We start from the raw sequence: 27130 nt of genomic DNA, 5'->3' as shown, positions 1-27130 counted from the left end.
ATCATAATCATCGATTATTAGAAGAAACAAAGGGCACCTTGGGGGCTCAGTGGGTTAAACGTCTGACTCTTCATTTCGGCTCAGGTCATGATCTTGAGGTCATGGGATCCAGCCCTGCGTGGGGGTGCACTGCGCTCACCACAGAGTCTGCTTCTGATTCTCTCTCCCTCCCCCTCCTGCTCACTCTCTCTCTGTCTCAAGTAAATGAATAAAATCTTGGGGGAAAAAAAGGAAGCAGCGATATTTTGGAGTGTTTCCCCAAAAATGGCAGCCTAACATAATGGAAAGCTCACTAGACTTTGGAACTGACCCTCACTCTGCCCTGACCTCTGACAAGTCCCTTAATCATCCTAGCTTCTGTTTCCTCTTCTGTAGAAGGAGGGCTGGTAGTGAGTGACCACGCAGGTCCCTTCTAGAACAGGTTGATGTTTCATAGTATAATCACTGGTGCTGCTGTCAAAGGCAGACCACAAAGATAAATGAGCACAATGGAAAAATCTCCATGTTCGTTTCTGGGGAAATTTAGACTGCAGGTTCTTTTATTTAAAAACCTGTCATAATGAAATTTTACTTATCAGTTTCTTGTTATTGAAATCTTAATGGATATAGAATAGTTAATATTTTTTAAATTGACTCAAAAATTCCCATTTTACAGCGAAATATAACCATTGAACATCTCTGTTTTCTAAGACAAAAGAAGTACAGAGCAAATACCAAATGATCTCTTTGATAGAAAGCATGTCAATAGATAACATTTTTCCCTGAAGATGAATGAGTGGTCTGCTTCCCTCTTGTGTTTCATGTTTCTAATGAACAAACTTCTATGTGACATCAACAGTATATAGGATGAGTAATAAGTATGACTATTACTTGGTTATAGTACAACTGACAGAAAAATTTTATAAATCTGTCCAAAACCTTTGATAAGGACATTTGTAAAGTTTTTCCACTTTGAGACCAACCATTCTTTTCAAGTTGACCCACATTGGCTTTCTTCTTCCTAAGAAGTCTGGATATGATCAGTTTTTAAATGATTATTTTTTTTAAAGATTTTATTTATTTATCCGACAGAGATAGAGACAGCCAGCGAGAGAGGGAACACAGGCAGGGGGAGTGGGAGAGGAAGAAGCAGGCTCCCAGCGGAGGAGCCTGATGTGGGGCTCGATCCCATAATGCCGGGATCACGCCCTGAGCCGAGGGCAGACGCTTAACCGCTGTGCCACCCAGGCGCCCCTTAAATGATTATTTTTAAGGGTACTTTGCTGTATCCTATTCCACGCTTTAGTCTTCCAGCTGCACTGAGGTGACCGTGAGGTGATCAGTAAGAGCATTCTTTCAAGCCCTGAGATGCCTGGAAAACCACAGAATTAGAAATAAGCGGAGCACTTTCTGAACATGAACACCGACCAAAACTGACATTGAGGAATCAGAAATAGGACAGTTGTTGAGTGTCAGGCTGCAGGTTGAAAAAAAGAATACCACACTGGCTGTTTACTTAAACAAAAACCTTCCATCACCTTTTTAGCCTAAAAGAAAGAAGGGAGAAAAAATATATATGGTTGGAAGGCCAGAGAAGAGAAAGAAACAGAAACAGAAAGAAGAAACAAGGACACAATATGGACCACAAAGGCAGTGGGGCTGGTGAGAACAACAGAGAGTGAAAAGCAAAAGAAAAACAACTACACAAGGGATGAGGGAAGACGGTCTAACTAGTGTCTGGACCTGGAGAGTCAACAATCTCAGCGGGCATCACTGTATTGTAGTCAAGTTGTGCTCTTAGACTGTCAGCCTCCCCTTTCTCATCAGTCACCACTGACTACCGATCCTTCTTTCATTGTATTTCTGGGATTCGCCCACTTGCATTATCATGGTGCCCACTAAGGAACAGCCCCCATTTCCTTCTGTCTGCACTGTCTCTGCCTCTCACTTTGACTCTTCATTTTGTCCTACGTACCAGTGACAGAGGTATTTTATACCACCCTGTGCACATCATCCCCCAGTTCAGAAACATGCAGTGACTCTCCTGCTGGAAAACCCCTTTAGGTTCACAATCCAGAAGCTCTACAGGGTGGTCCCGATCAGCCTTATTTCTCAAGAATTTCTCATGCTCAGCGTTCACGTCAGCTAAACTGAACCACTGCCGCTCTCAGAAGCACACAGCGTAAATTCTTTCCTTCATTCACTTTCCCTCTGTATCCCATCTCCTGAACAGCCTCTTAATATAAAGTTGATTCTGGGAAGCCTTTCCTGAATTTTCTGGAACAGGAACTTCCTAGAAGTGCCTCCTTGAACTCCTGGAACACTGGTGTGCACCGTAAGTTTAACGTATATAGCAATAGGATGCTCTCTCTCCAGGTCTCCACCCCACCCCCCGCAACCTTAAAATTATAGTGGAGGGTTCTTGACAGCAAAGGCATTATTCATACTTCTCTTTCTCCCTAGCACTTAGCTCGTAGTAGAGGCATTATAAATGGTAGTTGGTTAGTAATCGTTGTTTGTGAATGACCAAATGAAAATGCTCGATATTGGTTTTCTTATTCTGTGTTTTCAGTCTCTTAACCTCTGATGCGAAATCAAGTCTTCCACTAATTTGAATGATGCTGAGGACTTAAAAAACTGTTGTAGAGGGGATTTGGGCGTGTACTGCTCTGTGGTCTCTCTGAGGCTGGTTCTCAGTCTTCGGATCCATTGGAATAAATATAATGCTTCTTGAAATTTGGCGTCTCTTCCTCCTTGGGTGATTTCTGTTTCCCTTTAAGATGTTTAAAAATACCATCAGAATCAATATTCTTTCTGTGGCTAGTAGTGGAATTGAATCAGTCTTTTCTCCTCTGGTTTCTCTTCCCTTAAATACAGATAAAGAGGAAGTGCAGAGGAAACGGCAGAAGCTCATGCCTAATTTCTCAGATAGTTTCGGCGGCGGGAGCGGAGCTGGAGCTGGAGGCGGAGGCATGTTTGGCAGTGGCGGTGGAGGAGGGGGTGCTGGAGGTACGGGGCCAGGTACGCACTAAGTCTACTCTTTCTAAAGCTTTTCACATGGGAGTGGGTTGAATTTTCCTTTCCTAGATTTCCCAGATTATCTGTGGGTCAAATGGCTGTGACATTATTGACTGCGACATATTAAATTAATTAAAATTTCCCAACAAATTTAATTTTTCAAAGAAATATATGTTCATTTTGCAATATTTAGGTAACACCAAAAACGGTAAGAAGAAAAAAGTCACCCAAGGCCAGTTATCTGAAGAATGTGTCTATTAACGTTTTAGTATATTTCCTTTCTTTCTTTCTTCCTTCCTCCCTCCCTCCCTCTCTCCTTTTCTTCCTTCCCTCCCATCCCTCCCTTCCATACTGTCTTGGTTTTCTTTGGGAACACTGGAAAGTTTTCATATTATGTATACTACACTGTAGAAAATCTTAAGATACATAAAATCCTGCCATTGAAGTTTAAGTTCAAATTTTTTTTTCTGTGCAAACGTTATACTATGTATTTTTTGCATTTTCATGAGTACAGCTGCAGTCCTTATAATCCACAGTATTTAATCTATTTACCTGTATTATTTGTTATCAACACATCATGATTGTATATATGGAGTCATATATGCTGCTTTTCCCTAATGGGTTAAGTAACATAAGCATGTCCCCCGTGGCAATATAAATTTTATGTAAGTATAATGTTTTAAGCATCAGTTTAATGACTCGTAGTATTTCATCAAGTAAATACACCATAGTATTACTTACTTGAATGTGTTTCTTGTTTTTTATTGTTTTTTACTGAATTCCTTTGTCCACATTGCTTTTCTTTTATTCCAGATTGTTTTTGTAAGTTAGATTCTTTGAAGTAAAATTACAGTGTCAGAGACTATGACATCTAATACCAGCTGCTTCCCCCAAAGAGTTCTACATACGAGTTTATGCTTCCACAAAAATGCCTGAGAATGAACAGTGTGGTCATGTTTCCTTTGAGGAGTCAGGATTTTTTCTGTGTTTTGTTGGGTTCAGTTTTTCCCGCCAGAGGTTATTTCAAGGTCCTCCGTGTCAGCAAGTCGGAGTTTGGTTGGTGACCACTCACCATTGGCCTCTCCTCTCCACACAGGAGTGGGTGCCTTTCTCCAGCATGAGCTCCTCCATGCTGCCCCAAGCCTGGGCATTGCCTGCGTTGCCAAAATGTAAACTTGATCAGAGTGGAATTCCGATCATCCCATGATTCCCAACAATGTGTCTTGCTAACTCTCAATGGAAGCACCATGTCGGGCACACTGCCCTCCCACACCAAAGCCTATGCTCACATTAGGGAAGGACACCAAGTTTGCTGAGTCTTTGTAAAGAAAAAAAATCATGAGGTTTCACTTGTTTTGCTTGCCATTTCAGGGTATGGCTTCCCTCACTACGGATTTCCTACATATGGTGGAATTACTTTCCATCCTGGAACCACTAAATCTAATGCCGGGATGAAACATGGTAAGTAATATAGGTTTTTTTAATAGTGAGAAAAGAATAAAAAAAATTAATGTCAAAAAGTTTCTTATCATTACCTATCACAACATTGTCATCTTGAAAAAAAATTGATAAATGCAAATAAACTAAAAAGGTACTTTTCCAAAAAAAAATATTTTTCCCTGTGCTGGGTTTATACTGACATATTGACTTTGTAAGTGGCATGACCAGGGGAAGAAAAGAACATTAAAAAGGGACATATACAGAGACTTGACTATTCAAACATAAAAAAGTCACCAAACCTACCTTTTCTTTCTCTTTTTTTTTTTCCTGAGATACTATACTTTTGCAGACATTTTGAATTTTATAGGGATGGCCTTTCCCTTCAAATGCATCCCCTAATTTGCAGTTGTCACACCCTGGGTTCACAGTTTGTATTGCACATCCATTCTAGAATACCCACTGAAGAAATAATACAGTGAAGCCTTCCCATGTATGGAATGCCTGGTTTATGTCAGGGGCTGCTACATATTTTAACTGTAATCTTTGTGATTGTTAGGAAAATAGTAGTGTCTCCATTTTACAGACAGAGGACGCCCAGGTTCAGAAGTGTTCATTCCCTCACTTAAAGGCACATATCTGTTATCAGCAGAACCAGGATTTGAGCCAGTTGTGCTCATAAAACCTAGGTGTTCTCAGAGCACCTGTCAGATGGCATGGTCAGACCTGAAAGAGCACAGAAATGGCGCCCCAAGTAGCTCCCACACTAAAGAATGTGACTTGATATCACATCTTAACAACTTGCTTCGTTCATTAGCATCAGGAAAAAAAATAATTCCTCTGCTTTTATTTGGACTTGAAAAATTCCACTTCCCTGGGGCGCCTGGGTGGCTCAGTTGGTTAAGCATCCGACTCTTGATTTCAGCTCAGGTCTTGATCTCAGGGCCGTAAGTTCAAGCCCCATACTGGGCATGGAGCCCAGTTAAAAAAAAAAAAATTCCACTTCCCTGCAATTCACAGAAGAGTTGTATTTCTTTTTCTCTTTTACAAATAAACAGAATGAAATATTTAAGTTTTTAGAAGTGTAAATAAAATTTTTTTAAGACCTTTAAAGTTCCTCATCACAAGAAAAAAATTTTATGACTGTGTGCTAATGTTAACTAGAATTATTGTGGTGATCATTTGACATCTAATACAAATATCGAATCATTATACTGTACACCTGAAACTAATGTAATGTCATATGTCAATTATACCTCAGTAAAAATGTGTCTTTTAGAAGTGAGCATTTAAAATAGCTCCAAAACAAGTTACTTATGATGTGACTATTTTAAAAGGAATTTTAAATTACTGTTTTTCTTTTCTCTTCGCAGTAAACTTGCCTCCCATCTTTATCTGACAATTGAAACAGTAAATTATAACTTAATAGATCTTACTGAGAAAAACCTGATATTTGTGCTTTTATCTTAGGAACCATAAACACCCTATCTAAAAATGATTCTGAAGGTTGTGGCAAGAGTGTGGACAGAGAGGCAGTGAACCTCTCTGGGAAAGTAACTGAACCCACAGAACGAGATAAGGAGTCCAGCTCTGGGGATGATGAGATTACTCTGACGTACACAGTGGGAGTAAAGGAAGAGAATTCTAGGTTTCACGGTAAGTGAGCACACACGTGATTACGTTGATTTGATTGGTGAGGAGATCGGCTGGTTCGAGGGTGGAAACTATTGCCAGAAGACACGTTTGTTTTCTGTTAATCTAAAAATGATACATCAATATGTAGTTCAATGTGCTTTTCAGAGTCCTTTGTGCCTTTTGAAAAACATGTGTCTGATCATTTTATTCACACTGAGATTTCCATTTTCCCCGTGTTGTCTCTGAATATTAAGTGCTGAAGTTAACATATGCGTTCTCCAGTCGTAACTATGTAGTTTTAGGGTATCGTGAGAGATCATCTAATTCCTTTCTATCATCATCTAATTCATTTCTATCACAGGGAATACAGAAAAGTTGCCATAACTTTAATAGTCTCTTCTCAAGACTGTAGCTTGACTGTCATACTGAAGTAGAACTTTGCATGGAAACTAGGCTGTTTCCTTTTACCCCAATGCCCTCTTTGAACATTGGGATTAAGAGGGCCGGTGCACTTCTGGGTGTATTTTGAACCAGTACTCATTAGAGAAAAGGGAAAGGAAAGAAGGCAAATATTTCGACTTTTTGGCCACTTATGATCTCTATCACATATTCTTTTTTTTTTTTTTTTTAACGCCACTTTAAAAATGCACAAAGCATGGTTAGGTGGGGGATCGTATAAAAACAGGCCACCCATGGTTTTGGCCTACAGGTCTCAATTTGCCTTCCCCTGACCTTCAGGAAGCAAACTTCACAAGAACACCGATGGCCTATGGAGAGTCTGTCTGTCTGTGTTTTTTGACACTGTGTTTAACGGGACAGTTGTTTAAGACTCCAGTGAAGGATTATTTCATCAAGAGATGGATTATTTACAATATTGTAAATCGAATCAACATTATTTAGAGATCGAGTGTCCCCCCCCCCAAGAAAACAGACATTTCCGAATTTCTTTCCCCTCACAGACCACAGACAGATTTTTCAGGTCAGCCTCTCTATTTGTTAGTAAGCCAATGTCCAGTTGGGCTTTATCTAGTGAACACAATGCAGAAGAACTGAAAGGAGCGTTTGCAGCTACCACGATGTGTGTCGAGGTACCAGAACCCTGCGTTGATGGCTTTGCCCTCACGCCTGCCATGCCTGTAGGGCGAGTGGGGGAGACTCCGCCGTGACTGTGCTCATTGCCTTGCAGATAACCTCTTTCTCCAGAAGGCTATGCAGCTTGCCAAGCGGCATGCCAACGCCCTTTTTGACTACGCGGTGACAGGGGATGTGAAGATGCTGCTGGCTGTCCAACGCCACCTCACTGCAGTGCAGGATGAGAATGGGGACAGGTAAGTCAGGGCTTCTGCAAACAAAAGTTGTTGTACGTACGGAAGAGAGAAAATCACTGTCTGCTTCCTGGCTGGAGATTAAAAGAGTGGTTTAAAGGTATTGGGTGCTGTCACTCGAAGGCTTTCGTGGACAATAATGTGTCAGTAAGGTGGAATCCATGATTTGCTCCTCCTGTCCTGTGGCTTCACCTGTTGGGCCCTCGCATACCTCGAGTCCTCAGCTAAGAGTACATCGTGCTGGGCAAGAAATGAAGATGTGTGGGGAACGGTACTTTTTCAAAAACCTTGCTTTATGTATTGGGATAACATGTAGAGTAAAATTTAATAAACAAATATTTCTTTATTGGATCAATAACCTTTGCTTTATTTCCTGAAATGGCATAATAATAAAAGTTGGTCCAACCAAATCCCTCAAGCGCTTGCTCACCGGCTGCACATTTGTGATGGTCACGTACTCAAGAAAAAGCCCAATAAAGACAGCACAGCGACAACAACCAAACAAGAGGCGACTGTCATTCTTTCCCAGTTACTGGTTCCTTGCCTCCTGCCTCTGGTACTGGCTCCCAGTCTGCGACTGAGTGAGGCTCCTGTGACTGCTGTAACTCACGCCGTGTGGGAGGCCAGCATTCCAATCACCGTGCGTCCATTTCTGCAGCTACGGAGCTTATATTGGCAAAGCCCCTGGCTTCTTTCTAAAACAGTTCTCTCAGGCCTTTCATTGAGACTTCTAAAATGATCTCAAAAGCCTGTGAGAATAACAGGAGACAACAGATTCAAGTCAAGTGCCTTATCTAAAACCTTCCTAAAATAGTGTCAACCCTGAGAAATCCTTTTCTGTAGAGGAGTTCTTGAGTGCTGCGTTTTTAAACCTCGGTTTAAAAACTGAATCAAACGCTTTAGGAAAGTGCCAACCTCAGGGTTTCAAACAGAGACCTTTGTTCTCATTCCTTGCAGTGTAACCAAGGATGTGGTATAACCACTGGCCTTGTTATACAGTACAAGAGGAACCGGTGCAGCCTCCTTTGTGTAATGCTGTGAACAGCAGAATGTTTTTACAGGGGTAGAGAATCCAGTTAGCTTTCAGTAGCGTAGAACCACAAGAGAAAGCAGCCAGTTAAGCAAGACAGAGCAACAGTGTTTCAAGTGACATTTTTACGGACCTACAGAATTGATGAGCTTAAGAAAGAGGAGCACGTGGAAGCTAGCGAGGGACTGCCGGTCTATGAAGGGAGGATTGTGGAGAAGATCCAAGGCGCGTGCATTCGACGGGCGCATGGAGGGGAAGGTGCGGGCATGTGTAAGGATACAAACGGAGGGACCCAGGAGGTGGTCTTCCCTGCCCAAGTGGAACATGAATCCTTAGGGTCCCCTCCTGGGACCCCAAACGTACTCCTGGCACAGGCTCTCAGGGTTTGCCGCAGCTGGAAGGCAGAGAGGGGAGACCCAAGAGGAACCCTCGTGAGAGTGTAGACAAGGGAAAGCTCTTGGTCCTCACACCCCAGGGCTCTTCTTTTCGTTGAACTTGTCACGCTCAGCTAATAATCTGAATCCTGGAGCCATTAGTCATCACAGAAAATACAACAAAGAAAAGAAAAGAACTTCTGGTGTTGGGGAAATTCCCACGAGGGTGTGAGGATTTATGGGGGAGGGGGAATGTACTTCTGCGATGAAATGCTGAGCTGCGCATGGAAATTTTTAGGCAGTTTTGAAATATGACCTTTTTCTTGGTATATGTGCATCATGTCTGCATCAGACTTTGGGCCCTTTTTAGAAGTCTTCTTCCAGCCTCACATTTCAAGAGACAGTAGTGAAACCTCGACATCATTCATTTGCTCTCTTAAGTCATGAAGTCACAAGTTCGTTTTTTAGGCCCCCTTGTGCCAACGTTAGTCCCTCGTAAAATGCACTTGCTCTTGCTAAGAAAGAGGCCTGAGAACAGGACACTTCAGCTGTTTCCACTGCAGAAAATCTAGCCTGTGCCTCAAATCCCAGATGTCCTGCTGCCGTACGATACTTCGGAGTATGTTCTGTATCGCGATCGTCCGTACTGTGGCGTACTCCTTCCCTGAGGGGTTCCTCCGCAGCCCTCCAGAGCACTGTCCATGTGCCCCTTCAGCGGGACAGCTGAGGGGATGCAGAGGGCGCTTTGGAGCCAGATGGACCCGGGCTGCGCTCCCAGCTTCACCGCTAACTAGTTATGTGACGTGGGTTGGGTTCTGTTATACCTGCGAGCCCCAGTTTCATCATCTGAAAAATGAAGATAATGTTACCTGCCTCGTAGGGCTTCTTGTTATGATAAATAAGGTCATATATGTCAACTACTTAGCATGGCCTGGGGAATAGAAGCTCTAAAACCATACTAGCCGCTTTTATTGTTGTTAGTGTTGAGTCATTTCAAAATAATTTCAGTAGTAAGTTTTTTTAACAATTAAAAAATCGTGTCCCTAGGACTGATGCTCGGCACCTGCCAATATTTTCGACCTCATTAGCATAAGCCCTGAGGCTCCTTCTGTCACCCTTATTTTAGTGCCTAAATTGCATGCCAGGGCTGTAAGGCTGACCCAGGGAGGACCAGGCCTGAGATCACAGGCCGGAGAGCGGGAGAAAGAGAGCTAGAAAACCACAGTTGCGTAAGCAAGCAGCAAACTTGAGGGGAGACCATGGGCTCTGCTCAGGAAGTTTGGAGAGGAGGTAGGGTCTGAGCTGGAATATGGAGGATGGAGTAGGCACTGTCCAGGCAGAGAAGAGGAGCAAAGAGGGAATATTTGCAAGGGGGACATGAAATCACGTTGTTCCTTCAGAAGTTTACCTCAAGAGTGTTTTCCCAGTAGTTCAAAGCCTGACCCCATTCTCCCCTCTTGGGATCGAGGAAGATCTTTCAGAAGCCACCACACTGTATTTTGGAGGAGGCTGGAAGGCTAGGAGAGGACATTTACGTACATCATCTATACGTCAACGGAAGCTAGGAGAAAGCTAGAGGAGAAAATGCCCAGAAGTGTCGTGCAGAGGCAGAGTCGGGATTTGAGCTTAGGTCTCTCTGCCTCAAGGCCCAGGTGCTTTTGCACCTCAAGGGGTCAAACCAGAATGCCCCCAGAGGCCAGGCAGGCATGGTAAATGGGTGTAGCTGCCTAACTGGGCAATAGAACAATCCCGCCTCAGATTCAAGACACTTGAGAGTCAAGACACTTGGGGGCCAAATAAAGGGGAGTATGAGAACCAGGTTCAGTCTGTAAGTCTGAATTCCTTTCTTGGGAATCTTTTTTTTCTTTTTTTCACTAACACTTTAGTTGATCCTTGCCACTCTGTTCTGTTCCAGTGTCTTACACTTAGCAATCATCCATCTTCATGCCCAGCTTGTGAGGGATCTACTGGAAGTCACGTCTGGTTTGATTTCTGATGACACCATCAATATGAGAAATGATCTCTACCAGGTAAGCAGAGACGCCAACTGAAGAAAACTCCAGTTTGTGCATGCCTGCGTGTGCGAGTGTGCGTGTGTGTCCGTGTTATCTCTAAGAATGTTAACAGTAGCAAAAATACAGTGCTTTGTTTTGTGGCTTATATCCTAAAAGCCTATTACTTGGGAATATTATTTATGATTTAGGATCCTTTAACCTGTGAGTATAATAGAAATCACTCCACAGTGAAATTCAGCATCCTGCTGGGGGAAGGCAAAGTTTAAACTTTAGAAATCTGTCAAAGAGTTGATCCATTTTCTTTTTTTTTCTTTTTCAAATTTATTTATTCTTTTCATTATAATAAGGGTACTCTTTAATCCCATCCCCTATCTCACCCATCCACTCACCCACCTCGCCCCTGGTAACCACCAGTTTGTTCTCTGTAGTTAAGGGTCTGTTTCTTGGTTTGTCCCTCTTTTTTTTCCCTTTGCTTGTTTGTTTTGTTTCTTAAATTCCACCTAAGAGTGAAATCATATGGTGTTTGTCTTTCTCTGACTTATTTCACTTAGAATTATACTCTCTAGCTCCATCCATGTTGTTGTAATGGCGAGATTTCATTCTTTCTTATGGTTGAATATTATTCCACTGTGTGTGTGTGTGTGTGACTTCTTCTTTGTCCGTTCATCTGTGGATGGACACTTGGGGGGCTTCCATAGTTTGGCTATTGCACATAATGCTGCTAGAAATATAAGGGTACATGTATCCCTTTGAATTCGTGTTTTTGTATTTTGGGGGTAGATACACAGTAGTGGGATTACTGGGTTGTAGGGTAGTTCTAATTTTAATTTTTTGAGGAACCCTCACACTGTTTTCCACAGTGGCTATACCAGTTTGCATTTCCACGAACAGTGCAAGAGGATTCCTTTTTCTCCACATCCTCGTCAACACTTGTTTCTTGTGGTTTTGATTTTAGCCGAATATATCTGACAGGTGTGAGGTGGTATCTCATCGTGGTTTTGATTTGCATTTCCCCGATGATGAGTGATGTTGAGCATCTTTTTTCTTTTTTAAATTGAAATATAATTGACATATGATATTGTGTTAGTTTAAGGACACAGTAATTTGGTATTTGTATATATCACAAAATGATCACCAAAATAAGTGACTTGTCATCCCTTGCCACCTGTAGTTACCAATTTTTTTTCTTGTGATAAGAACTTTTAGATCTACTTTTAGCAACTTTCCAATATGCAGTACAGGAGAACCGAGGGTAAATATGTCACTTCTGTGAAGATGAATACAATCGAAAGAAGTACGTTTGGAAAGCCAGTAAAGTGTAAGAATGTTGAAGTCGGCTGAAGCACAGTTTGACAACACCTAGATTACGTGTATATCAAACAAAAGGTGCTGAAATCCGAACACGGTTGGTTGGGGAGAAAGCGTCTTTCGAAAACAGAAAGACAGCTCAAATCGAGGAAAACAGGGAACGCCAGAGTTTTGCCCGGATTGGGTCTGAACAGGAATTCAGCGGGTTCAAAAGCAACTCTAGAAACCCCGGCACAGAGGTCCTCAGACACGGCAGAGAGAAGGTAGCTGGGACCCGGTGAGGTGCCTGCTGGGCCCGTGCACACTTCAGGTGAGGGAAGGAGATTGGAACTGCCGCTTGGCGGAACCAAAGCCCGGAGGCTGGTGTTGGGAGCCTGAGACCTGGCCCAGCCACTCTGGCCGAGGGGAGCTCTCGCTCCCAGCCGCCTTCGCCCCACCCCCCCACCCACCCGGCTTAGGTGCCGGTCTCCTGGCCTCGCGCCTTGTCAGCTTTGCCATTTTCTCCTTCCCTTCCCTCCACCCAAAGTGACTTCCCAGGCGTCCTTGGACGGTGTGCTCACATGCCTGGGCTGAGCAAACCTGTCACTCTAAAAATACGGACCACAATCACATGCAGTTAATTGCACAGTAAAGGTGCCTGTTCCAGTTCTCAGTTGTTAGAGTGGGTGCTGTGAATCATTTTTATCTCCTCGAAGCAAAAGAAGGAAAATATTTACACGTAGCTCTCAGTAGATTTTTATGTGTGAATAGGTGTTTCCTGATAAGGGAAATAGTTGCCCCCTTGATGGAAGGCTTTCGGCTCCTTCCCTGGCCTGGCGGTACTGCTTACTGTCAACGGAAGAACGGAGCTGGGGATTCTTCACTGACTCATAATGTAAAGTAATGAGGGCGAAGTCTAATTTTAGGTAGACATTTAAAGAATGTCTTCAAATTTTCATACCACCTCGGGGGGTGCTGGTATTTGGAGAGTCATCTGGCCCTTAAAGCTTGATTCTCTCAGGCTTTAGGACTGATCGTTCCTCCCAGCCGTCACGAGCGTACAAATAAAACCGGGAACGAACGGGACGCTGTCGCTTCTCGGTCCTCCTTTCAAAGACTGCTTCGCTTCACCACCCGTAGGTCAGATTCAAGGAATTACTTGTTTTTCTGTTTATAAATAGGCCCTGCAAAGGACACCGCACAGCAGGATCAGCCGGGATTTACTGCGTGCTGACCTCCTCACAGTATCATTTGGTTACATGTACGGAGACTCTCTCTGGTGGGCCAGACACAAAAATCCTGAAACCACCACCTTTGACACTTCTTGCCTTTGATGTGGGGACTCTTGGGAGAACACAGGTCCATTTTCCCCAAACTTAGCACCGCCCTCATTCATGGACAAGGATTCCAGGATCCCCTGGTAATGCCTCCTAGGTCTCAAACATGCACCCAGTGGCAACTTCAATTTGAGAGCTAGAAAAGGCTAAAATTTGGACTCATTTATCTCTGTAAAGAGTCTCTGTTAACTATTCTCGATGGAAAGATTATACAGTTCTCAAGTTATTTGGATTATTTGGCAATTGTCTTAGACAACCTCCCAAAATACCATTCACTAATCTTAGTACATTTCTCTGACCATCTGTCATGATCACATCTCTCTCCCCACCCACTCTCTAGAGATACACTCAAAATAATCCCAGTGCATAGAGTTAGGATTCTTCTGAAAATATTTCTGAAATCTATTGCCTTCCAAACCCTCTCCTTTTCTTCTCCCCCCACCCTAGATCACCCCTCCAGTGTGTTTGATATGAATTGTTTTATCTGCATACCTTCCTACATAACATTAATGAGGGATTTTGTGCATCTGGGTTTTTTGTTCTTTGTTTTTAATTTTTATAAATATATGTTCATAGTTCTTTAAATTGTACATAAGGAAATACACTGGAAAATCAAAAGTTGCCCTCCCTGGCAGTATGCAAATCCCCCAACCCTACTTCCAAATATAACTATTGCATTTGTAAGTATTTTTCCAGATACGGGCTACATAAACATATACACTTGAAATATGTACAGGTATTTTACCGTACTCTCATACACTGTCCACACTATATTATATAATCTTGGGGTTAAAGGTCTAAAGCCTGAAATCTCATAGAAAACCTTTGGTGGGACGATGTTTAAAAAAAAAAAAAAAAACTTCCCTTACTCATAGTAACAGAATTTGTATAACATGTTAAAAATCATATTAAAACTAGAGATAATTACCGATTTCTGAATGGTATAATATTTTATCATTTCAGATCTTCTTTTTTACAATCTCACTCGCTCTCAGACTTTTTCGTCTCCCCAAATAGCATTTCATCTTAATAAATGCACTTTTTTTTTTAACATATTTCGTTTTTGACAAGAAGGCTTTTGGCTACAGTATCTAAAGTTTTGAGGACATCATTTTATTTCAAGCTGGGGTATAAAAGATGAAAAAAATAAGAGAGAATGGAAATTTGGCCCAAAAGCCTGTCTTGCTTGTGCTGTATGCAGTTATCAGTGGAAGCAAGCCGAAGCCGCAGGAGCACCGCGCGGCCCCTGGGCTGTGGTCGTCCTGCACCAGCCCGGTGGCTTACCCTGTGGCCGCTGCGGTGGCCAGGAATCGCGTACCGAGAGAAAGTTTAGGCAAATTGTCACTAGACAGAATGGATTTCACAGACTCCTGTGAAATAGACTGATTTGTATAAAAATATATCGCTCTTCTGCCAGTGGCCTCAGTTCTTTGAAAGATGCTTTCGCGATTGTGTTTGCCTTGCTCATTTTGAAAACACTCAGTTTGCAAAACAGCTCATTTGCATACGCCGAGGCACTGCTTTGCGGGCAGAGTGACAGATGGACTAGGGGTGCACCTCTTAGGTGTCAGCAGTTCAGCTTGCTTGTTCATCGGAGCCCTCTTACTGAGCCCTCTTACTTACGTCCTGCTTATGACATTTAGAATCCTTTGACACCTGTTCTAAAATGGGGGTGCCCGAGTTCTATGGATTGGTGTCATCAAGGAGCCAGACCACGGAAAAAATATTTTTTATTTCAGCAAACTCATTTTCTCCATCAATACAGAACGACAGCACCTTTGTGAATTGGTTTCTATTGAGTAGTTAGTTCATTTCGACTTCTTCAGTAAAACTATAGCCTTGTTAATATGCAGAATTATCAGCTGAAGATAGAGTCCTGCTTGAAATTCAAGGAAACAAAATTTTTTAATAGAAGAATTAACGTATCAGCAGTCAGCAGGCTGTAATGAGAAACAAGAAAGCGATTAAGAATTGTAAATATAAAAATAATTATCACGTGGCTCAGTAGCAGTCAGGCATATGTTCTTCATTAGCACAGGACATGGAACAGGGAGTGAGGCATCAATCTGGCGATGGGAAATGGCTTCGAGGCATGACGCCACCTATTGCCATGGCCGTGACCAAGCCTGTAGGTTCAAGCCCAGGGGGGTGTCAAGTGTTTGCCACTGACCCGTGCATCTCCTGATGCTTCTCCACTTCCCAGACGCCCTTGCACCTGGCGGTGATCACCAAGCAGGAAGCTGTGGTGGACGACTTGCTGAGGGCTGGGGCCGACCTGAGCCTTCTGGACCGCGCGGGTAACTCTGTGCTGCACCTAGCCGCCAAAGAAGGACAAGATAAGATCCTCAGTATTTTACTCAAGCACAAAAAGGCAGCGCCACTGATGGACCACCCCAATGGGGAAGGTAAGAGCTAACCAGACGTCGTAGATAACCTTCTCCTTCTGCATTCTAAATGACTGGTAGCTACTTGATAAATGTGCATTCTTGGATTTGCACCTAGAAATGCTTCCCTTAGTCACCTGGAGTTTGTCATCTCTCGTGAGAATTTCTGTTGCTCGCCATGACTAATTTCTTTAAAGATGATTTGGAAGTGTTAGTAGGTGGAAAAAGCAGAGGCCTGAACAAACACTGGTCTTGAGGTGTAGAAAGCATCATTTATCCAAAGAATGTTGATTTGCGCTGTCTCCTGAGAACATACGAGGCGACCGTGGGTTCCCATGCAGGACAACACACTTGCAGCACCTTTCCAGGCCCTCTGGAGGAAAGACACTGGATGAGCTGAGACTCGACAGCATTCCCTCCCTAGGGTCCAGTTTTGCTGTCTTGTGAGCAGCCTTCCAGCTCCATGACCGTCCCTGTGCTTGGGCCGCAGGTCTAAACGCCATTCACCTAGCTGTGATGAGCGACAGCATGCCGTGTCTGCTGCTGCTGGTGGCCGCGGGCGCCGACGTCAACGCCCAGGAGCGGAAGTCCGGGCGCACGGCGCTGCACCTGGCAGTGGAGCGTGACAACATCTCCCTGGCTGGCTGCCTGCTCCTGGAGGTGACCAGCGCGTGGATTTGCCTTTGCGTTAGATTCCCAAGGGGGTGTTAGGACCATCTTTTCAAGGACTGATGTCAGTAACAGCATTTTCCCCTACAGTCACTTCTATTTATTCCGTAGCTACTCAAGGCTTTGGGGTGGTCAGCTCTGGGCAGTCCTGACACCATTGGCCCCTTCTCCTAATTGGGGATTTCTGAAGTGGCAGAGCCTGCCCCAAATAGCAACTGGGCTAGTAATAAGACCTTTTATATGACCTAGGGGTCATGCTGACAGGAGAAGTTGGGGACTAAAGGATGAGAGAAGCTTCCACTAACACTTTCCTGTGTGGGCTGGTTTTAGGGTGATGCCCATGTAGACAGTACGACCTATGATGGAACTACAGCCCTGCACATAGCAGCCGGGAGAGGGTCCACCAGGCTGGCGGCTCTTCTCAAGGCAGCAGGTAAGGCAGCCTGGCGGGTAGGGCTGGGAAGTGCTATCAGGAATGCAAACCAAGTCTGCGCGAACGGCCCTGTCTCCTTCTTCAAGCCGCAGAGCTACTGCTGAAAGGGACGAGTAAATAAAAATCACACTTGCGCGGCCGGAATGGCGCTGTTGGGACTTGTGATCCTGGGCTCCAACCCGATGGTCATGTCAGCCTTGGCTCTCTAATTCATCGGTTTGTTTGGGGTGTTGGTTGTTTAGGCTGACTCCCGTGACAGGAGATGTTCTTAACGTTGAATTTGATCCCTTAAAGAACTCTGAACAGTACCAGCCTCTGATCATGTCAGTCAGAAGTCTCCAGGAAAAAAAGTTGATTGGTAGAAGACATAATTTTAAAATTTCCTTCAGTGAGAGAGGTCCCTTAGAAGTTGAAATCATACGAAAAAAAACAAATGGGCTGTGAATTGAGTACTACCATATGCGAGGAACTAAAAATTGCTAGCATTTGTTGACCTTACTATGTGTCAGGCACTGTGCTAGGCCTGTCAGGCGTACTGTCTCATTTCATCTGCAGTAACCCTTAGAGGTAAGTATCATTATTATTTTTCTCATCTCACAGCCGAAGAAACAGACTGGAAAGACCTGTGGGACCCAGTCCCGGGGTCCTAGTAAGGGCATAGCTATGAATCACACCTTGTCTATCTGAGCTTCCAGACTCTGTACTCTTTCTGTCCCCCGCTTTGCTCAAGGCTCTGCAGGTGTTACTCCATTTAACTCTCTAGTCCTGTGCAGTACAGAAAATTATTCCCGCTCGCCCTTGGGTCTCTTGCCTTGTATACTTAGAACGCCAACAGATGTTCGATTGAGGGAAGTCTCTCAGACTTTGAGCCATCTGATTCACTTTAGAGAGTATTAAAACTTCCTTAGAAAGTAAATGCTTCATAAAGCCAAGAAAACAGAAGGAGTTAAATACATCTTTAAAAACTGAGTCCAGGAAGATGTACAAACTTTTTCTTTGGGAGCCCCACATACTTCTAAGTGAATAAAATCATATCCAAATAAACAATAGCCTTTTCTTAGTCTCGGTCAAGTCAAACTTTCTTTTGAACAAGAGACTCTGATTATAGTATGAATAGTTTGGGAAGTCACTGGTTATAATTAAGAAATGCCTTCAGACAAGAAGCTACAACCCTTTCAAAAATGCTTTCTCTTGAATTCTTAATACCCCATGAAAGAAGTAGCAAGTAACGGTTTCTCCATGACAAAAGGAAGGCACTCGGATGACAAACGTAGTCCTGAGCTCCCAGTCATGAGGAAGGTCACCTCAGAAACAGACAGCTCAGCTCCTCCAGCATTTTCCAGCCCATAAACCGTTCCTCGTAGTTTCTCTTCCGTTTCCACGGTCAGATGGCACTCACTGCCTTCTAGATCAGGTCAGGGCTGGAAGGTTGAAATAAGAAACAGCATGAAGATCCTTCTCTGACTCTCATTAGGCCCTCTCCTATTATTGAAGTTGGCACAAAACAAATGATCTCCCAGCAAGATAAAAACAAGTTCTTCCCAGAAGGGTATACTGAACTGACTGCTGTTCGTTAGACATCAGACTAAACACTCTCATAAAAATAGTCTCTAAGCCTCGGAGAGGTAACTCTAGCTCTAATGTCTGAGTTACTTTTGGTGTTTTCTTGCTGCACATTAAGAAACAGACTAGATATTTCCAAGATCAGCCCTAAAATTTTCAATAACTGTATATCGTGGGAGAAGGTTTTTGCGGTGTTTGTTTCAGGATCGGGACCTTGGCAGTGCTGTCTGTACGCAGGAGTAAAAGTGAGCATGTTGTCCCTAGACAGAGAACTTTGCTCTTTTGAGCAAGTGGGAGAAGAGCCTGAGAAATGTGCAGTGGCGAGCACGAACTTGAACATTAAGTTAGGTCCTGAGTCCTGAGGGTGCAGCCCAGCCCCCGTAAATTGCTGCCATTCCTCCTCAGATTAAAGATGCGTCATTCGGTTGAAAACTGAGAGTTAAATGTGAGGGTTGGGGTACTTCCAAGTCTTTTGTCTTTGAAAATGTTCTTGGCTATATAGTGTATCATCAGACCTCTTTACAGTCAAAATAAATTAGAATTTAAAAGAAGTTCTCTGACTCTTTCAGTCATATTATGTTTCACGTAATACAAATTATCTAGGTAATTGCCTCTGGTAGCTGTTGGGCTTTGCCTTTGGGAATCTGACCTCTGCAGGCAGTTGAGAGTTGACGGGACCGGGGTTTACCTAATGCTGTGTGACTTAACAGGCGCAGATCCCCTGGTGGAGAACTTTGAGCCTCTCTATGAGCTGGATGACTCTTGGGACAAAGATGGAGAGGATGAAGGAGTCGTGCCTGGAACCACACCTCTAGATATGGCCACCAACTGGCAGGTGAGTGTGGCTCCCGTCTGTTTGACGGCAGCTCTGGAGGGAGCTAACGAATCAGGAATGTAAGAACAGATGGTCTTCTTGAGTCTCTATTTCCCAAAGCCTTTTCTTGTTGAGAAAGTCTGCTTACCAAGAGACATATTTCTCTTGAAAAGCCTATCCATGAAAGATCTAGGTCAACGGAGTTATGAGTGTGAAAGTGTATGCCTAATCAGATCACAGTTCAGTTGTGAGAGAGGGTTCCGCAAGAGAAAACACAAAATTCACGCAAGAGTTTCCCGTTCTGAGCTCACACCAGAAGGGTTCCTGTCTCCATTTCTGAAGCTAGGAGAAATGTTATGGTTTGCTTAGAACTTTGCAAAGTGATTTCTTTACGTGAAAAGAACCCAGGAGTCTTCTGAGGACTTTAATAACTGTAAACATAGTAAATAGACTTAAACTCTTCCCCCAAACTCAGGTGACCTGAGATCTGAAGATGAAAAGCAGTGAAAAGCTCTTTATGGCCCAGGGAGAAGAGTCAGAGGGAGGACACGGGCAAGCAGACAGATCTCCAGCACAACAAAATCTACTTTCTTAGCGGCAAGCGCTGCTCCATATCCAAAAGCTGCTTGTTTTCCTCTTTGAGGCCCGTGGTATTGAGCTGAATGATCCCGGCAGAGACCACACGGTTCCCCTTTAATGCTGAGCACCTGGCTTTCCCAGAAGCCTCACCACAGAACACACAGAGATAACCCACTTCAGTGACCCCATGTTGTCCTCACCTAAGTCAGCGAGCTCAGAGTGACTGCAGAGCACACAGAAAGGTCTCCACAGCTGTGGAATTTTGTTTTTCCTTTTAACCTCTAAGGCTTTTCTGTCCCCCAAGTTTAAAATGTAGCTGGTGCTGGAAAGAGAACATCAAGCCTTGTGAGCATTACTATACCTCAGTTTGAGCACATTTTTAGATTTCGTTCTCGGAAGCCTTTTCCCAGGGAGGAGGGGGCAGTGAGAGGCACAGCTTGCAGGTTTGCATAAGCTCAGTCCTCACCGGGGCTCTCAGGGACACATAACATGCCAACGACTCTGGACCAACACATGGCCCATCTGGTGGCCTGGACTGTCTTTGTCCTTCAGAACGACGGTGGCCTGCTCTCTGCAAGGTTAGCTTGGGTCTTCCTACCCACCTCAGAAGCCCCTGTGGAGAACCGCCTCCTGGCCCAGAGCCCTGAGGGCTTTTCTTTCCCCAAAGGTCATTGTCATGATGACTTTGTGGGTCATGGTACTGACTCCTTCCTGTTCCTCCATCTTTGGGGTACTAGGCCCTCCTCAGGAGGACACGATGAGTTCTTATTACAAAGAAACTGATTCCCCTCCTGGCCCCTTTAATGTATAATGTTTCTCCACGGTTTTCTCCCCAACAGGTATTTGATATATTAAATGGGAAGCCATACGAGCCAGAGTTTACATCTGATGATTTACTGGCGCAAGGTGAGCTCTAAAACAGTGTTCCCTCCACACTGTCATTTAAAGGGCTGAGGGAGAAGCAGCATTATCCAGGCTGTACCGTGAAAGGCTCGGTGGCTTATTCCAGAATCGAAAGATCCTGGACGTACGCGAGGGGGGAATATCCATTGTAATCTGCTGGACCACGCGTCGTGCTGTTGGTCAGCGGGGCTGCTGCCGACTCCAAGTAAAGGAGCTTCGCTGCTCCCGCTGGGAGCCAGAGGGCCGCGGCGTGGCCGTCCTCAGTCCCTCCAGAGTGTCTCTGGTCGCTTAGGACAGCTGTGTTTCTTCTTTGTTCCTTCAGGAGACATGAAACAGCTGACTGAGGAGGCAAAGCTGCAGCTCTACAAGTTGCTAGAAATCCCTGATCCAGACAAAAACTGGGCTACTCTGGCACAGAAATTAGGTCTGGGGATACTAAATAATGCCTTCCGGCTGAGTCCTGCTCCTTCTAAAACTCTTATGGACAACTACGAGGTAACCCATCACCTCACATTCGTACTTGACTCTCGTCCGTTAACGTCGCTGACCTGGGCATGGCCCCCTCCCCCCGCCCTTAACTCTGAGGAGGAGAATCAGTCCACGTCCTGGGAGGGTGACCCAGGCCAGGATGGAAACCTGCCTTCGGAAGAAGGTGGTTTTCCGGGCCCTAAGGTGTTCCCTGTTTTCAAATATCTTGAGATTTCCTGCAGAAATTCTAGGTAGAGGGTCAGGGTTGTCACAGAACTTTGACCCCCTGAACCAGCATGGTAGACTGTGATCCCTGCGCATTTTCCTCCCGTCCCGTGTCAGGACATGGGGTCAGCTTTCTGTGAGGTGAAATCATTGTCTGCGGAAACTTTCCTCGTTAGCTCTGGTTTCTGGGTGGTTCTCAGAGCTTCAGCCTCAACAGGGATACTGCATGACCTTCACGGCAGGTAGAGTTTCACTCGGCACTTCTCTCCCCCTCTGTCCTCTGTGCTTACTGGAAGCCGCTTCTGTGATTTCCTGAGTGGTCTCTGAGCTGACACGGGAAGCTCGGTGCAAAGGCCCATGTCTCTGCAGCCGCTCTTCGCTCTGAGCCCTCCTGGTGGCCGCGGTCTCAGGGCGCGTGTCCCTGCGACAGCCTGCCTGCTTACTCCGGGCACGGGCACACATGCTTCCTGTCTTTCTCGCAGGTCTCCGGGGGCACGATAAGAGAGCTGGTGGAGGCCCTGAGACAAATGGGCTATACCGAAGCCATCGAAGTGATCCAGGCGGCCTTCTGCACCCCAGGATCTGTGGCCCCCGGCCCTGGGAAGGCCATACCTCAGACCCTCTCGCTGCCCCTCTCACCTGCCTCCACGAGGTCACCACTAGGTAAGGGAAAAACAGAACAGGCGGCCGGCATAATCTCCTGCTCCCCAGGCTGTGTCTGCAGTGTCTTGGGCTGTGGCTGTCCTCCCCGCCATCGTCCCGTGAGCACCCTGTCCCGCGTGGCTGTCACCCCCTCAGCTCACATGTTCTACCCTCTTTCCTCACCTGACACTGCCGGTCAGGTGGGGTGCTGTCCCCAGGAGCAGTCACATTGGCCCATGAGTCACTCGGATTCGTAGTAAGCACTGAAAACAACATGCTGTGGCTGGTTAAGGCCAGTAGTGTTCCTCTCACTTCTTAAATGTGAAAGAGAGAAAGAAACTCATAGTGCAAGGCGTATAGAGCCAGGACTGGCCCCAGACTCTGGATGACACCGCAGTTCCCACCACAGCGCCCTCAGCTCCTCACCTCCGGCCCAGAAGTGGCTTCACCTTCTCCCTGCACCTCCTGCCAGGGTCACTCAGCTGGACAACATGGTGCCCCCAGCACCGACCCTCACCAGCGCTTCTGTCACGCACCTGAAACACGCCACAGAACAGACTCCCAACAGCCCAGTAACCCCTTGTTTCCCTGCAAATGTATTCTCGCACTCTCGCAACAACCACTCGCGCTTTCTCCACCCAGACCCTCCCTCTCTCAGTCCCCACCGAACACACAGCAGCAGCTAGAATTCCCTCGTCCTTGAAAGACCAACAGTTGGCCTTGTTGGGCAGAAGCTCTGCCATCCTCCGGGGGGTTAAGACAGAAGTCCAAGTCTAGCCCATGGACACTTGCTGCTCACAGCTGACACACACGTGGCCGCCAGTCCTTCCTCTGGGACAGCCTCCCTTGTCCATCCACCTTCACTTCTTGCCTCAGGTCCTGCAGCAGCTCCTGGTCAGTCTCCCCGCTTCCGGTCGGCCCCCCTCCCTTCAGTCCACTCTTGACACAACAGGCAATGAGATGCTTTTTCAAAAGCGGTGCTCTGCCGGTACCTGCTGTATACGTCCCGGTTCACTTACCCACTCACCACATCAGTACTGAGCACAGCCCGTGTGCCTAGCACTGTTCGAGGCTTGAAGATGGAGCAGGAAGCAATAAAGGCAACGTTCCTTTCTCCACGCCCTCTCGAAAATCCCTTCCATATGCCTTTCCTCCCGCCCCACTTCCCTGCACCCCCTGTCCCCCAAACCCTCCGCTCACAAGTCTGATCCCGTCGTAGGACCGAACCTTCTCTTCCCCTTCCCTGCAGAGATCCTCACCTGGTGGCTCCTTGCCCTTCAGTTTCAGCCAAGTGTCACCTTGTCAGGGGCCTTTCTAGGAGAGTCAGGACAGATGTTGCACACTTTGGAAAGGAGTAATGTGTCCACCAGCAAAACAGCCCTCATCTCCTATCTCGTGACCTGATGCTCCTTCCACACAAAGAAATAGGAAAATACTTTTATCTTTAAAATTTGATTTGATCTCTGACTTGTACTTATTTTTAAAATACCTCCTACACATAATAGAAACCCAGTGAATATGGGTGACTGAATGAAGCAAATCAATCAATAAGTCAACCAAATCAGTAACAAGACAATAGCGTATCACTGCCAGTAAGGTCTTGATATTTTAATATTGGAACTTAATATACAGGAAGATGGCATTTTGATTTGTGTATGTGAGACTTTGTTTCTCTGATCACTTCCTCCGTATAGGAAATAACTCAGCATTGTTCGGGTCTCTAACGACTCTCCTCAGCAAGGAGCATGTGCCCTAATTGTTCATCGCAGACCCTTTCATCATAATCACCTTATCTTTTTTCTGCTACCGGAATGTTTTTGAGGCAATGTATAGCCTTTAATAGCACGTGAGGCCCAGAGAGATATCGCATTTTTAGTTCCACCTTTGGTCACGCATTTATTTTGCCTGGGTTCAGCAATTTCCCCAGCTAGAAAATAGCTAATACAGCGGTTGGAAAAATACACCTGATTTCTAAGAAAAAATGGCCCACTATGAGTTAGGAGAATTCAGAAAGGATTCTGATAAACATGATAGTAAGAAAGAGATGTGAAAACATGTGCCAATTTTGATGTCTTCACAGTGTTCCTGCTGCTCGGGGCTCTCCCTCCCTCCCTCGGCCACCGAGCAGAAGTGACAGGCGGGTGGCCCGGGTGGGGTGCAGTGGCCTGTGGGAGCTGGTCGCCAAGAGCTGCCCACGAGCCTTTTAGACCCAGACCCTGAGCCTGGCTGGAGTAGAAGGCGTACGAGAGCCAAGGCTCTGCCTTTTCCCCAGTTGTGCCCCAGTCAACCTGTGCTTCTTCCCCCAGACGAGGTCCGAGACGACAGCATCTGCGACAGCGGCGTGGAGACGTCCTTCCGCAAACTCAGCTTTACAGAGTCTCTGACCAGCGGCAGCTCCTTGCTGACTCTTAACAAAGTGCCCCACGAGTACGGGCAGGAAGGACCCATAGAGGGCAAAATCTAGCCCGCTGGCAGTGTCCCCACACCGTGTAAACCAAAGCTCTGAAATTCCACCATTGTCCGAAAGAAGGAAGGCGAAGTGCATCCGCAGGTGCTCAGAGGAAAACCAGCCTGCCGGACTCTCGGAATTTCATTCAAGGCCTTTTGAAGTTGGCTTCCTTTCTCAGTTCTCACAGGAATGTTACTAGTCCGGGCCACGAACACACAGCCCCGAGCCGTCACCGCGCCGGCCTGCCGCCTCCCCGTGGGCAGGCTCGCTTAGTGAGCTTTCCCAGCCGCTTCCCGTTGTCACTGCTGCTGTCCCCTGCTGCGCACCCGCTGGCATTAAAAGGTGGCCCCGTCCCCACCTGGTCTTCTTCCTGGCCGTCCACAGCACTGTCGTGCATTCAGATTAAGGATTAAGAAAAGGGATATTTTTAAATGAAAGTTACATGGTGTACAATTTTTTAAAAAAAGGCTTTATTGCTTTTTCTAATGTGGTTATCTATGTGATTTGAAAAAAGAACATGTAATGTCAATATGTAAACATGGTTACCATCAGTGCTGAAAATGGTCTCTTCCCCCCTTTTCTGCATTTTGCTATTGTAAATATGTTTTTTAGATCAAATACTTTAAAGGAAAAGATGTTGGATTTATAAATGCTATTTTTTATTTTACTTTTATAATAAAAGGAAAAGCAAATTGATGACCTCATTTTGTTTGATCTCCAGAAATACTTTTCTAAGATGACTCCTTGTCATCATGGGATCATTCCAAGCCCAGTTATCACATTCACATTCCCCTTTAGAGTCCAGCTTTTGACCCAGAAATGAACCAAAAAAAGTGATCAAAAGAGCAGTGTTTTAAGCTGAGATGAAAGCTTTGGGTTTGTCGAATCCTCCCTTGGCTCATTTCATTCAGGCTGTACCACCTCACCTCCCAGAGCCACCTCACGCGACACCGGTCCTCCCCACCCCTCAGGGAGCTCTCAGGGCCCTGGCCAAGCACCCAGTCCTGAGGTCTCAGCACACCAGGGGCCTGTGGCCAGCAGCCTTCCAGCAGGAAGCTTGGCTGACTGCTCTTCTCTCAGAGGCTTGAAACAAGGGAAAGGAGACATGAAAAGTGATAGGGCGCCTGGGTGGTGCAGTCGTTAAGCGTCTGCCTTCAGCTCAGGGCGTGATCCCGGCGTTCTGGGATCGAGCCCCACATCAGGCTCCTCCGCTATGAGCCTGCTTCTTCCTCTCCCACTCCCCCTGCTTGTGTTCCCTCTCTCGCTGGCTGTCTCTCTCTGTCAAATAAATAAATAAAATCTTAAAAAAAAAAATACTAGAAACCATGGATGAATAACCTTGAAATAGAGGAGGCCTTTTTAAGTAAGACTTTTGTTTTCTGATGTAAACAGTTTGGGTTTTTCATTTCACAGTGTGTCCCAAATGAATGAAATATATTTTTTTAATTCTACTTCTATTTTTTATTACATTGCCATTTCTCCACATGCTCCAATCCGTTCTTCCAGTTTTTGAAAGTTGTATCTTTAAAAAAAAACAAAAAAAAACCTCACCTTCCTTAATTTTCCAGCAACAAGCCCATGCCAGTGTCCCTCCACCCGCGCCTCTCTGTGGCAGATGGTCATTTTCCAGCTGGTCTCAACGAGGTCTCCCGTCTACAAGATGAACACCCGCCCCCTCCCGCGGGGGAGGGGCCTGTGCTCCTCCCTCGTCAGTGTAGGCCTATGACAAGGGTAGAAGTGATGGTAACTGGCTTCCAAGGTTAGGCAGGAAAATACAATGCAGCTTCTCCCCCGGGCCCCGGGTCACTCCTTCCTGGAACCCGGCTACCACGCTCTGGGGCAGCCGAGTGGATACATGGAGAAGCCACGTGTAGGTGTTCGGCCAACAGCTTTCACTGAGGTCACAGCCAGCGCCAGCTCCCCCAGCAGATGTGTGAGGGAGGGAACCCTCGAGGTGATTTTCGTCACTAGCCCTTGAGTCGCACCTGTCTAACCTTGACACTGCTTTGGCGGATGCTGCCCACCTAGGGACGAGCTGTTCAGCCGAGCCCTGCACACATGGCAGATTCACGAGGAAAACCACGGTTGATGGTACGAGTCCTACGTGCAGAGTGTAACCGCTCTCCCGGTCTCTAACCTGACAGCTCCCATACCAGAAAGCCACCTGAAAGAGAAGCTGACTCCAGGAGGAACTTCTAAGCCACTCATGCTGAGACTAAAAATAACATTCCCCTTCTTCAGTAGGAAGCCCTGCTTCTCTTCTGTTCCAAAAACTTCCTCTTTCTCCTCCCAGATCTCCATGTGGCCTGAGCCTCTGCATGGTGCTTGAGCAAAAAAGCTATCTGTCTGTGCCTCTGAGGAAGGAGTGTCTTTCATATTGGACCAGCAGATGGGGAGAAGTACCAGGAGGAATGCAGGAGATCAGGTGGAAAGCTACAATGGGCCGGAAATAAACATTCCCAGAAAGCTGGTCTCTCAGTAGGAAGCCATTTAAAAATAGCTTTCTCAGAACTTTGTCATCTTTATTCTGCAGGCATAACCTAGACTTTTTGCAGGATGGGCAG

The 27130-nt window shown here is 45.6% G+C and overlaps 1 protein-coding gene across 5 annotated transcripts in view; it reads left to right on the top strand.

Moving 5' to 3' along the window:
* Nucleotides 1–25270, top strand: part of NFKB1 (nuclear factor kappa B subunit 1) — a 110748-nt gene extending 85478 nt beyond the window's left edge. For 4 of the 5 annotated variants that reach the window (XM_045792580.2, XM_045792587.2, XM_087863956.1 and 1 more), the window contains 13 exons: nucleotides 2857–3000; nucleotides 4369–4458; nucleotides 5905–6090; nucleotides 7256–7397; nucleotides 10714–10828; nucleotides 15641–15842; nucleotides 16312–16481; nucleotides 16821–16923; nucleotides 19197–19321; nucleotides 20719–20785; nucleotides 21105–21277; nucleotides 21958–22138; nucleotides 24424–25270. In XM_045792580.2, coding sequence (XP_045648536.1) covers nucleotides 2857–3000; nucleotides 4369–4458; nucleotides 5905–6090; nucleotides 7256–7397; nucleotides 10714–10828; nucleotides 15641–15842; nucleotides 16312–16481; nucleotides 16821–16923; nucleotides 19197–19321; nucleotides 20719–20785; nucleotides 21105–21277; nucleotides 21958–22138; nucleotides 24424–24581 — 1856 coding nt within the window. In that variant the 3' untranslated portion in view covers nucleotides 24582–25270. The remainder of the gene's footprint in view (nucleotides 1–2856; nucleotides 3001–4368; nucleotides 4459–5904; nucleotides 6091–7255; nucleotides 7398–10713; nucleotides 10829–15640; nucleotides 15843–16311; nucleotides 16482–16820; nucleotides 16924–19196; nucleotides 19322–20718; nucleotides 20786–21104; nucleotides 21278–21957; nucleotides 22139–24423) is intronic. The other variant, XM_045792596.2, reaches the window with a different exon arrangement.
* Nucleotides 25271–27130: the final 1860 nt, after the last annotated feature.

This window comes from Ursus americanus, chromosome 8, assembly GCF_024610735.1.
Source record: "Ursus americanus isolate L20-20 chromosome 8, mUrsAme1.1.p, whole genome shotgun sequence".
Classification (NCBI taxonomy): domain Eukaryota; kingdom Metazoa; phylum Chordata; class Mammalia; order Carnivora; family Ursidae; genus Ursus; species Ursus americanus.
Note: the sequence above shows the minus strand (reverse complement) of the source record. Positions and strands in the feature narration are given on the sequence as shown.